Source organism: Pelodiscus sinensis, chromosome 6, assembly GCF_049634645.1.
Source record: "Pelodiscus sinensis isolate JC-2024 chromosome 6, ASM4963464v1, whole genome shotgun sequence".
In the NCBI taxonomy this organism is placed as follows: domain Eukaryota; kingdom Metazoa; phylum Chordata; order Testudines; family Trionychidae; genus Pelodiscus; species Pelodiscus sinensis.
Window position 1 is genome coordinate 22,809,447 of NC_134716.1, and position 13,291 is coordinate 22,822,737.

Here is a 13,291-nt window from a genome sequence, read left to right on the forward strand (position 1 = left end):
GATAAGGTCCAGCTGCGGTCTCATCCAGCCTTTCCCCCCAAGGTGGTTTACACCTTCCATGTTGGACCAGGACATTTTTCTGCCCGATTTCTACCCCAAGCCTTATGTGTGGGTGTAGGTGCCTTCACAAACTGGATATGCATTGGGCACTGGCCTTTTACCTGGAAAGGATACGTGCATTTCGCAGCTCCACACAGCTGTTCATGGCATATGCAGAGCATGGGAGGGGTTCCCCGATTTCCTCCCAGCAGCTGTCCAAATGGAGCACATGTGCATCTGCACATTTACTATGAGTTGGCAGAGGCCTAGCCACTAGAGTTGATTAGGGCCCACTCCACCAGGGCTCAGGCTTCCTCGCACGCTTACTTTGCACATGTCCCAATCCAGCGACGTGGTTGTTGGTACATATGTTCACATCTCATTATGCCATCACAATGCAGGCCAGGGAAGATGCTGTGTTTGGAAGAGTTGTACTGCAGTCTGCGTTCTCATAACTCTTACCCACCTCTGCAGACACTGCTTACAGACACCTGTGTTGAATGGGCATGAGCAAGCACTTGAAGAAAAGACAGTTACCTGTTCTGTAACTAGTGTTCTTCGAGATGTGTTGCTCATGTCCATTCAACCTCCCACCCTTCTCCCCTCTGTCAGAGTTCCAGCAAGAAGGAACTGAGAAGGGAGGGGCCAGGGGCACCCTATATAGTGCAATATGTGTGCGCCACTCCAGGGAGCACTGAGGACTCCAGCCCCTATGGGTACTGCTTAAGGAAAAACTTCCAGCACCAGTACATGTGGTAGGCACATATACCTATGTTGAATAGACATGAGCAATACATCTCAAAGAACACCAGTTACAGAACAGGTACAGGCCCGTCCAAAAAACTTGTACTTATAGTGAAACAACTTAAAGTGCGGAATTTTTTCCCCATGGCTGACTTCCATTTGCGCAAATTGAGGTGGGGGTTGGCGGGGTGGGAGGGGGGGTTGTGCAACTTAAGATTGGGGAATGGGAGGACTTATAACGCATCAGTTCATAGAAGCATTAACGACTGTAGTGCAGAACGGGTGTATACTGGGGCGACTTATAGCGAAGATGCTCTGTAACTGTCTTTTCCAAGAACATAGACAGTTTAGTGGTTGCACTTTAACATTTTAGCAGAAAACATAACTTCTTTAATATTTATTTGTCACATTATTTTTAAAGATACTTTTTAAAAAACAACTATAAAATCAAAATCCTATTTTAATGGCTCTTTAAAAATTACTTATTCATCCTATTTATCACATTCCAGTCCTTATTAAAAGTTAAACTTCTGGGCAAGCCACAACATAAAAATTTTGAAGTAAATGCTAGACATTAACAACAGCATTCATTTTTTGTTTGTGTTACTTTTATGTTGGTCATAGTTTCATGTCGCGATCCATCTTTTCTGAGTAGAAAGTCTTAAACCACATGTGTGCATTGGAGGCATATTTTTGAGATCATAGATTCTATTTAATATATTCATATGTGAGCAACAAATCCTGTTGGATTAATATGCAAGTTCATATGAGGATTTAAGTAGCCTAAAATTAGGATGGTAGTTGGTATTTCTTTAACATAAACCAAGTACTGTATATTTTCATTTTACTAGAGTACCATCTTTGAGTCAAGTTCTAAGTGTTATTTTTTTTAAAAGGTGTTATCAAAAATGAAATTGACTATGGCTAGAGCCAAGATAGCAGAGAAAGTTTAGTTGGATATTTTCTTGGGAAGACAAGTGTATAGAAAATAGCATGTGGCATGCTTTGCTGAGGAAAAGTCAGCAATAAATAGCAGTGCTTTCTCCCAAACCTTAAATAGTGGATTGAGTTATTTGTCAGTCTAGCAAATAACTTTTTATATGTCTGAATGTGTAAATAAAATATATATTTTTACAGGTACTGAGCTTTTAGGCTTTATGCAGTGAAAAAATACTACCTAGCTCATATAAGTGCATTGCTTTTAGCCATAAATGTCATGAATTAGTTATCTAATGTTATTGCTTTGTTCAGGAATCATTTTCTTCATGTAATTTTTAAAAACTAAACAATCTTTTCTCTTTTTCTTTGTTCATAGGATCTCTTTGTATTTAGACATGAACTTGCCCTGCTAAGAATATCGACCTTCATGGGCATAATAATGTTAGGTGGAATAAGTGGGCTCTTTTACACTCAGCTAATGGGTATTTTCACTGTAAGTATTGCGGTGTTTGATTATTTTTTTTTAGATAGTTTATCAGAGTATCACAACTCAATTATATATGTATATACTATCAGGCAGTATTGAATGTATTTATATATATTTATATATTATATATATATATTATATATTTATATATATATATATAAATAAACAGACAAATTGCTGTATAAGTAGTCTTTCAGTGCACTGTAGGGGAGGAAAGGGCAAAAAAATGTAGTTTTTCCCAGAGAGGAACAGTTATGGAATAACTTACCAATAGGGGAAATATATTCCTAAATTCCATCAGTAAGCGAATGGCTTTTGTCCTGATGATAAGGGTTTTATAATTATTTTTTCTTATATAGTGTAACTGTGACTCTACAATGCAATAAAATATATATAAATGTGTATATATATAACTTGCGGCAATGAAGCCTTGAGTTAATTATACATGCTGGGTAGAAGAACCTTTTAATAAATATTCAATTAAAGCATACAGTTTTAAGTTTTCTGTTAAGTTTGCAGAATTGCAAGAGTTTCAAGATAAATTAGTTTAATATTTAAATATCTGGAAAATCAGTAAATAGCCAACCTCTGGAAGGAAGCTTTCCAACTGGAATGACCATGAACACGTAATATCTACTTTATAATAAGAAATAAAACTTTGGTTGCTATAACATGGTTCTCCTTCTGTTAGAACTTAATAGTTGCAGAGGAAACCTTTTAGTCTTTATAAAGACTAAACTATAAGTTTCTGAAGTTCCAGTGCTCAGATAAAAAGAAAATATTAGAAAGTTTGTGCTTATGTACCGAAATGTATCATTTGTCTTGCAAAATTTATTACTGGTAATGATGTTCAGCAGCAATGGGCATCCAAGGCTAGTGAGAGGGCCACAATGAGTGTCCCTCTTTCATCTCAGTGGGCCTCTAGATAGTCATAACTGAGACAATCTTCTGGGATAGGGTAGTTTTGCTAACTCTGCTTACATATCTAGAATTGCAAGGTGTGCCAATTGAACCATAGCAGCGCTTTGGATGCAATGAAGCGCAGGGCTGTCACAGTCAATATTGTGTGCAATCAGCTTGCACTTCACTTCATGTGCACTTGGTTTACATGTGCAGGGCTCGACAAATACACTCGCCCGCTCGCCTGTGGCGAGTAGATTTTACCAGCTGGCGAGTGCAGGGGTGGACTGGCCCAGTGGGCTGTTGTGACGGACTGACTGAAGTCCGCACTATGGGCAGCGCGGCCCCATCTGATCCGCTGGCCGGTGGAGGAGCAGAACGCCGCTGGGAAGGGGGAAGTGCAGCGATTTTCAGCACTGGGCTGCCTGTGGGCATGAGGAGGCGGGGCGTGAGCCAGAGGGCGGGACCCCGGCAGACGCCAGGACGCTGGCATGACATGGCGTCCTGACGTCACGGCCGGCGACCGCCAGATTAAAAAAGGCTCCAGCAACCCCGCAAAGTGGAGGGGAGGAGAGGAGAGGAGAGGAGAGGAGAGGAGAGGAGAGGAGAGGAGAGGAGAGGAGAGGGAAGGGGCTTGTGCTGTGCGGAGGGAAGGGAAGAAAAAGGAAGGGGAAAAATATGGGGAAGGGGCTGAGGAGAGGGAAGGGGAGGGCAGTAAGTCAAGAGGAGAAGAAGAAGAAAGGGGAAGGCGCCAAGGGACAGGGGGTGAAGGAGAGACAAATGCCAGGGGACCAAGTGCAGACAATAAGGAAAAGGGTAGGAGCGGAGCTGTCAGTGGGAGGGGGACAGGGTGATGCTGGGAGAGGAGAGGGTAAGGGCATTGGGGGCTAGAGGGGGGAGGTGCTGGGAGAAGGCTTGAAAGAAGGGGTGGGCATGAGGAAGGCGGGGATGGGGCCAGGCATGTGCGAGGGCACAGGGCCATGAGGGTGGTGAGGGGGTAGGTATCAGGGAAAAAGAGGGCAAAGGGGGCAGGGGCAGTGAGGGAAGGAGGAGGCACCAGGAGGGTGCAGGTGCTAGGGGATTCTGGGGGTGAAGCAGAAGGGCAGACACCTGCAGGGGAGGGACCAGCACCAGAGGAGAGAGGCAGGGCAGGTGTGTAGAGGGAGGTGTTAGGAGAGGGGATGAGGAGAAGTAGCTCACATGATCAGAGTGGGGCTACTGGAGGAGTGGGCACAGGGGGGAGAGAAGGGCTGGTGGAGGGGGCTGGTTTCAGGAAGGCTGAGGGCAGTGAGAAGGGCAGGAGTCAGGACAGCAGAGGAGGGTGAGGGGTTTGGGAGCAGCAGGCACCAGGGGAGCTGATGGAGCAAAGGGAGGAGACATGGCAGCAGAGGGAAAAGGTAGAGGTTTATAAGATATTTATTAATAACTTGGGTGATATTTAACTTATTAGTAATTACTGTTCTTATTCTTATTAGGAATTTATGCCATTAAAAAAAACACTTGGGGGGGTGTGGCGAGTCCCTTTTTTGTCTGGTGAGTAGGGTTTTCCATAATTTGTCGAGCCCCGTACATGCGTGTCATTTTAGTAATAATGGTAGGAAAATAAACTATGTGGATGGAAACCAGTGGAATCTAGCAACCCATCGTTTGGGCAACAGTAAACAAAATGTCTTGTGGGCCACCCATAGAACTCCAGTGAGCCACAGGTTGCCCACCACTGATGTACAAGATGGAAAAAGCTTAGCCAGACATTTAGATCCCAGAATAAGTTTGCAGAAGTTGTACTTGGAAAAACCATCGTTTTATTTCTCATTCAAATACCTCTTATTTCTGTTGGGAAACCAAGATGTCAACTAATATTATACATTAAAAAAACATACTTCGCCATGCTACATGTGACTTTACTAAGTAACCAGATAATCTTTTTCTGTATCTTGTTTTTTCTCATCCAAGTCTACTTTTTTGTTTAGTTTGCCCCATTTCTTCCACCACTGACTGAAATCAGATTGTAAGTTCTTTTGAGTAAAAAGTTGGTGTGTATTGTGACGCACCTAACATGCCCCAGGGGCCACAATGATACAGCACATGCCAAGGGCGCAACTTAAATGTGGTTGCATATACATGCAAAAATATATCCAAATAGCTTCTTTCACACTGATGGGCATGAATACAAAGATTAAGGCAAGACTACACAACACACAGTCCCCATTTAAGTTAGTTCTGATTATATTAATTAAATGTAATATTTACCCAATTTCCACCCATATGACAGCACTTTTAATGAGCAATGACAGTCTAGGAATTTAACTACTAAAATGCATATTAACAGAAGACCATTATATTGACTTCCCATTGTGGAGCGTGTTCCCAATGGAGGCCATGTTCAAAGGATTCCACCCACGGGCTATGTGTTGAGCCCCATATAAACCCAAACCGCACCGTGGGCTGCAAACAAACGGGCCAAGGGCCATGTGTTGAGTAGCCCTGTTGTAGAATAATAAATATTTGTAAGATGAGCAAATTTGATATGGAATCAATAAAACACAAACTTATCTTTTAAATTCTGTTGTAATAAACTAAAGGTAAAAGACTTCATAAGAGTATTGTAGTTAGCAAGAGGCAATCATTAAGCCAGGGAATTCAGAGGTAATGCTAATTTTAAAAGAAACCCAAACTTCTGAAAGTATGGGAAGTCACAGTTTAAGGTATTTATACTAAATTAGCATCTGCTCCAGCAGAGCTCTCGTGATTTACAAAGATGCTGAGGAGTGGATGCAAGTGGGATTGGCAAGTCAGAAGCCTTTGGAGAGTAGTTCAGCAGAACAGGCAGCATTCCTGCTCTTTTTCCAATGCTCTGTGCCAGAAATGTGAAGGGTGAGTAGCTTCTTCTCCCTGGCTCCCATCTAGCTCACAGTATTTCTTTGATGCTGTCATCAAACCGCAATTGGCTGTGTAGCTCTCAGATAATTGTGGCTGTATTATTTAAAACACCAACTTTTAGTCTGAAATTCATATAACCTAAAATTAGACCCTCTGTTCAAATTGTGACTAAATGAATTCAGCAAATTAACATTTTACACTTATTTTCCTTATGTTAGAAGTGATGCTGCAATCTGGCTTAAAATTAAAGAACCCCAAACTACAAACTTCAGTAGTGCTGACCTGCTCTATAATCCAAACTGACTACCACCTCTGAATAATACAATCTGTTAAAAAAAAAAAAGGCTTATTATTTAACTTTATAGAAACCAAAGCCAATAGTTCATGTTGGTTATGGAGAAGGGATAATGTAAGTATGCTGAAATAATGTTAACTTAATCTAAGTAAGGGTACGTCTAGACTACATGCCTCTGTCACCAGAGGCATGTAGGTTAGGCTACCAGACATAGTAAAATGAAGCGGCGAGGCTTACCTGGGTGGTCGACAAATACCTTTGATGTCGAAACCCGTGCGTCCAGACTATCGCGCTGAGCCGACAAACAGATGATCAGCTGTTTGTCGGCTCAGCGCGGCAGCCATGTAAATTTAAATGAAGCGGCGAATATTTAAATCGCCGCTTCATTTTACTATGTCTGGTAGCCTAATCTACATGCCTCTGCCGACAGAGGCATGTAGTCTAGACGTACCCTTAGATTCAGTATACAGAATTTTTTTAAAAGCTTTAGAAGGTTCTCAGTTGCTTTCATTGATTTCCATATTAAATATGCTCATTAATTTTTTCTGCCAACCCTCCAAACTCAATATGGGATCTGAAGTGCAGCAGTATTTTTTCTTACTTGTTTATGAACACCAAAAATGAAAGAATCGGGGCCTCAAACTAAATCCCTGCAACTTCATTGTCTTTATAGTTAACTCCCATATTCAGTGCAGTTCAGTGGTTCAGTGCAATTACACTCTCTTTAATTGCATTCTTTTTTCACCAGTGTAAGTGATTGAAATTTAATAAACAGAGTCACAAATGAAATATAATCTGTAGCCCTCCTAGCTATGCTAGTTCTTTAAAGCTACCAGGAGAAGGGATGTAAGCAACTAGTTGCTTCCCCTCCCCTTCTTGCTGCCTCTGTCATACAGCAGGAGCCAGTGCTAGGAGGAGCTGACATTTAAAATGCAGAGCCGCAGCACCAGTGGCTTCCAAAGCTAGCACAAGCCAGGACTGCTCAGTCTCAACTTGAGCCAGGTCCTGAATGTACCCCTGATGTGGCTCTGCAGAGGAGTCCTATCGACTAACAATTTATATTGACTATATGATTAGCCCGATAACCACATTTTAACATCCTTAAAGGGCAACTAAAAGCAGCTAAAAGATTATTTTTGTTAGTCCACACAGGAAAAAAAACTTGGAATACAATGGGATGTTAAATATCGATTAATTTACTAGTCGAGCAGTTAATGGAATTTCCATCAACTACTCAACTAGTCAATAGGCACTTCCACATTCCTCCTTTGAAATGTAAAAGAGCCCCAGTGCCTCTCTGATAGAGGCAGCAAGGGGGGAAGCATTTGCTTATCAGATAGTCGATTAGTCGACTAGTCCTTAACAATGGGTAGATGAATGAAATGGCACCTCTTTATACCGCCCTTCATTGTGGATTGAGTTAAATGAATATCTGAACTAGAGCTTGTTGAAAATGCACTAAACAATTCACAATTAAGAAAATTGATATTGTAAAATTAGGTGGATTTTACAAAAATTTTAAAAATTAACAGCTTCTGTCCTAAGAGACAATTACAAGACATTACTGCCTATTGTATTTCATCTTCACATGCTATTGGGTATCACTTCTGAATACCTGAAGAAGGGAAGTGGATGGGGACAGAAGTGGCTTTCTGCCTCCTCCTTGGTATCCGCCCTCAAAATCCTGGAGTTAGCTAGGGGCTGGTTGTTCAGCTCTTAATGCAAGTTAGAATAGTAGTAGTCCAAGATTGCCAGAACTCTATTCTGACCATGCTCTGTCTTCAATACATAGTTGAAATGCCTGAGGTTTTTATAGTGAATTAAATTTTTCATTCAACTCTCTCAGACCTCTGATATTTAATGGTTTTTTAAACTAAACAAAAAGCATATCACTTAGCTTATCTTTCCAATTGCCTGCAGTCTCAAAATGTACATTCTCATTTTTGTTCTTCTCTCTGAGACTGAACTATTTTGGTTGATTTTAAATCAGAATACTGAAATTGGTACAACTTCTTGTGTGCCTGTAAATATCATTATAAAGAGCCTCTTTTTGTAATGTGAATTATTGCTTAGGGGAATAAGCTGCATTGGTATAAGCACTTTTATACCACTTTAACTGCACCTACATTAGGGGATTATACTGTTTTAAATATAGTGGTATATAATTAAGGTGGCACAATTTCTGTGTGTAGACAAGCCCTCAGTCCATCTGCTCATATTACTATAATCTTTTAGACCATATTTAAAGAAACAGCTGTATGCCTGTACACTTCATTTCTAAAAACTGCTTTAATAATATGGTTTCTAAGCTTCTAAATCTCTCTTTGATTTAATTTTCTGTAGTATGAGCCAATTTTTGTAAAAAAAATTTTCCATTTTAGACCATGCTGTGCATTCTTTTAGTTTCATAACTTTACACCCTACTGGAAGGTCAGAGGAGTTTAAGACCTGGATGCTAAAAATGTCATAGTATTCTGGAGGGAACGTTAGGTACATCTGCATGGGATAATAGCCCATGTCATCGTCATGCTCAGCTGATTTAAGATTGCAGGGCTGGGGCTGCTGGTCTAAAATATTCTGTATAGATATTTGGTCTTGGGCTACAACATAACAATGGCCATGCTGGGTCAGACCAACGGTCTATCTAGCCCAGTATTCTGTCTGCTATCCGTGGCCAATACCAGATGCTCCAGAGGGAGGGATCGCTCCAGAGGGAGGGATCACAACAGGTAATCCTCCTATGATACCTCTCCTGTCACCCACTTCCAGAGAAACAGAGGATTGGGACACCATTCCTACCCATCCTGGCTAATAGCCATTGATGGACCTAATCTCCATGAATCTATCTAGCTCTTTTTTGAACCCTGTTAAAGTCCTAGCCTTCACCACAAATCCTCTGGCAAGGAGTTCCACAAGTTGATTGTGTGCTGAGTGAAGAAAAACTTCTCTTTGTTTGTTTTAAACCTGCTGCCTATAACTTTCATTTGGTGACCCCTAACTCTTATATTGTAGGAATTTTTCGTATTCACTTTTTCCATACCAGTCATGATTTTATACACCTCTATCATATCCCCCCCTTAGTTTCCCCTTTTCTAAGCTGAAAAGTACAAGTCTTGTTAATCTCTCTTCATATGGGACCCATTCCAATCCCCTAATCATTTTGTTGCCCTTTTCCGAACCTTTTCCAATGCCAATATATCAAAAGTAGAGGGTCTCAGAACTTAGAAAAGACCTAGATTTAGAGGTACAAGGATTAACAAGAAGTAAATAGATATCCGAGTTTTTTATTTACTACTTGTATATTACAGGCAGTCCCCGGGTTACGTACAAGATAAGAACAAACCTACAGTCCCTAAGTTGAATCTGTATGTAAGTCGGAACTGGCGTCAGCCGCTGCTGAAACTGATCAGTTTCAACAGCGGCTGAATCTGGACGCCAGTTCTGACTTACATACGGATTCAACTTAAGAACCCAGGTGTCCCCAAGTCAGCTGCTGCTGAAACTGATCAGCGGCTGATTCCAGGAAGCCTGGGGCAGAGCAACTCTGCCTCGGGCTTCCTGTAGTCAGCCCCTGGTCAGTTTCAGCAGCAGCTGACTTGGGGACGCCTGGGGCAGAGCAGCTGGGGTGCTGCTGGGTTGCTCCAGTAGCGCGGCTCCTCGGCGCTACTGGAGCAACCCAGAAGCACCCCAGCTGCTCTGCCCCAGGCGTCCTGATTCAGCCGCTGCTGAAACTGACCAGCAGCGGCTGAATCAAGACGCCTGGGGCAGAGCAGCTGGGGTGCTGCCGGATTGGTACAGTAGCGCCGAGGAGCGGCCCTGCGGGACCAACCCGGCAGCGCCCCAGCTGCTCTACCCCAGGCGTAGGCAAGAAAAGCCTGGTCTCCTGGGGGGAGAGACGGGGGGCACTAGCTGCACACACACCCCCCCCCCAGCAGACCAGGGAGACGCAGGTGGCGTGACCGCCCGCGTCCTCCATGGCTTTGCTCCGTCTCCCTGGTCTGCTGCAGTGCATCTGAGCGTCCCGCCGCTCCAGTCCTCCGGGGCGAGAAAAGCCCCGTTTGTATCCGCATAACTCAGGGACTGCCTGTACTGTATCTCTCATTGTTAGGGTTGCCAGATGGTTTAACCAAAAATACTGAATACCCCTTCTCCCCTCCCCCCCCCTAAACACTGGGGAAACAGTTCTGTTGAGGGGGGAAAAAAGGAGGGGGGGAGACCAAAGTTGTTGAGCAAAAAAGACTCTTAGAGTTATTAAGCAAAATAATAATAGTAATAATAAAAAAACAGCATTAAAACAGCATGGCCCCTTTCAGAGTGCATGCAGAGTCAGATTAGGTATAGGAATAGGGAGAGGTTGAGCACTAAGACCCAGGGAAGGCATTGCTTCCCCTTGGTCTTTACGCTTTTTGTTTTCTTGATCAAGCCAGAATGCAGCTTCCCTGCAGAACCAGGTAAGCAGGGGGTCGGGAGCCTGGGGGGGTCAAGAGGCCAGGGGTCGGCCCAGTTGCCGACTGTGTCGTAGGGTTGCCAGGTGTCCGATATTTTCGTCTCCTGGCCAGGAAAAAAATCAGAAAATATTGGACATTTTAGGTATCCGGTATTATCTAAATTTTTTTACCGGACAGGAGGCGAAAATACCGGACTGTCCAAGTCAATACTGGATACCTGGCATCCCCGCAGTCATTATTATTGAACCTGAAGTAAGGAAGCAAATACAGTACAGTACTAGAAATGTAAAAATTCATGTAAAAAGGTAATTGCGTAACCACTAAAAATCTTAGCGGTTATATAGTGACACACGCTGCGGGCCCACAGTGAAGCTTCTTCACTGGGAGCGGGAGTGTCAGCCGACGGTCAGGGCAGTGAGTCCCTTATGACCGGCTGAAGTTCTTTTAAATTGTGCTTGGTTCTGTTACAGCAACTGAAGGAGTCAGGTTAAAGCTTAAACAGTTACTATTTATTGTTACAGGGTAAACTTAGTTGTTAAATGCTACTTCTGTGTTACAGATAACACAGACACTACAAAGGACAGGACAGAAATTACACTAATAAGTTACTTACAGGTACCATGAAACCCTTTGGTTCTCTGAGCTCTTATTAAATGCATGCAAAATAGACACATAGCAGGTATATATTCTCACCCCTGCGTTCCAGACTTGGCGTGGCCAGCGTCTTTCTCTCAATCCCTCGGGAAGAAGTAGGGCGAGGTTGGGCGTCCCACAGACCTCGGGAGACAATCAATACCTGCCAGCAGGTATAGATGATTGGAGCTCAAATGGGGTGGGCTGCTGAACCTCTTTTATACCCCTTGGGTCATGTAGGCTTCTTCCTGGGCTCAAGTGGCCAATTAGGAAAAATGGCTTTGAATGCCAAGTTTCCCACGAAGGGTGCAAAGCATAATTCACACCTGGGAAAATGCAGACAATGGGCACCTCTGGTATGTGATGGGCGAAGATTCCTCTCTGGGACAGTGCAGGCGTGTCAATTACTGGTACTAGCCATCAGGGCAACGGGAGGCCCCGGGTCGTCAGCTAGCCCATTTACTGTCTGGTTTCTGTTTATGGTAGAGTCAGGGACAGGCAGCAAACCTGTGTTCCCAGGGCATCAAAGGCTGACTGCCTTTCTCTTGCTCTCTGGGGGGGGGGGGGGGAAACAAGATGGGGCTCGTGGAAAAACAAGATGGGGTTTTGTGTCTGGCTACATTCCACCCCCTTGACACGCCTCACTATGTCCCAGAACGCAAGATGGCGGTGATGCCAGCACCCTTTGCCCTCCTTGGAGGAAGCTAAAATCGCCCTATCAGCAGGGTCTGATCAGATAATTTGGATCAAGGGATTGATTAGGATCGCTTCCCAATGCCATATACCAGATTTGTGCAGAGGAGGTAGCAGTGTACACAAAACGCCTAACAATACATAGAAGCATGCAGCAAGCAATTACAACAAGTAAAATGGTTAATATAGTATTTACAATAGAGTGAAGGAAGGGAGTTAACGAAAGTCCTAGGTGTTGGGCTAGACAATCTAGCCATGAGGCTTTACATTTTTAGTTACAGCATGTCTTAGCCCATACCGTTTGTTGCCACTTCCCTTGCCTCCCCCCTTGACCTCCCCCCAGAGTTATTTAGAGGATTGCGGTAGTCGCTGTCATCGAACCATACCAGTCCCCATCGGAAGATGTCACTTTGTTTCACCAGTCATTTGGGCTGAGAGGGACAAACTCGATTCCCAGTCCAGTAGAGGAGTCAAGTAAGGTGTTCTGGTACAGCAGTAGCAGTTGGGATGAGGAAGAAGACCATGGCGAGTTGGAGTACCATGTCTCATTTCAATAGTCTGTAACTAACAACAGTGGTTGCAAGCGCTACAACAGCAAGCGATGTATATATACAAAAAGTTCATGGTGGTTTCCCGGATCCACACCAGCATTGGGAGGGATCCGTCCCACTGGAGCACTGTTTAGGGCTATTGCCTCAGTTTCCTGTAAGAAAACATAAGGTTTGCCGGTCTTGGATACAATCCAAGCCTCAGTAATGGTTATTGGTGTTAGCCCAGACTCCCTTTCCATTGTAGGAGTGCAGTAAATGGGTTTGTGTTCCCAAACTGGGGTGTTGGGACCAGGGCTATTAAGTGGTTTAGTCCCATGACTGTAAACAACCCTGTTGCCACTGGGGTTGAGTAAGCAAAACCAATTCCTGAAACAATTTCCACTCCAGTTAAAACATACTTCCACCCTTGCTTACTGGTGGGTAGTGTACCAATATAATTTACTTGCCAGGTTGCCCATAGTATTTTTTTTTCCATCTCTTAGCCTGGCAAATCATTGCCTTTCTGTTATGTTTCCTGAGTTCAGCACATAGGGTGCAAGCTTGTACCAGATCTCTGGCTTGTTTGTGGGTGATAGGCCACCCCCTGGCATGTGCCTGCCGCACTAGCTCATCGCTTTCTGTGTGTCCCAAGGTTTCATGTAGCCAAATGTACAGGCGTTCCCAATCCACCTGGGCAGCAAAA

The 13,291-nt window shown here is 43.5% G+C and overlaps 1 protein-coding gene across 4 annotated transcripts in view; it reads left to right on the forward strand.

The window, feature by feature from the left end:
* ZDHHC21 (zDHHC palmitoyltransferase 21) overlaps window positions 1–13,291 on the forward strand; it is a 91,616-nt gene that overhangs the window by 51,921 nt on the left and 26,404 nt on the right. For 3 of the 4 annotated variants that reach the window (XM_075931558.1, XM_075931555.1, XM_075931557.1), the window contains one exon: window positions 2,099–2,215. In XM_075931558.1, the coding sequence (XP_075787673.1) occupies window positions 2,099–2,215 (117 nt within the window). Of the gene's footprint in view, window positions 1–2,098; window positions 2,216–5,847; window positions 5,984–13,291 lie in introns of all 4 variants that reach the window. The other variant, XR_012904628.1, reaches the window with a different exon arrangement.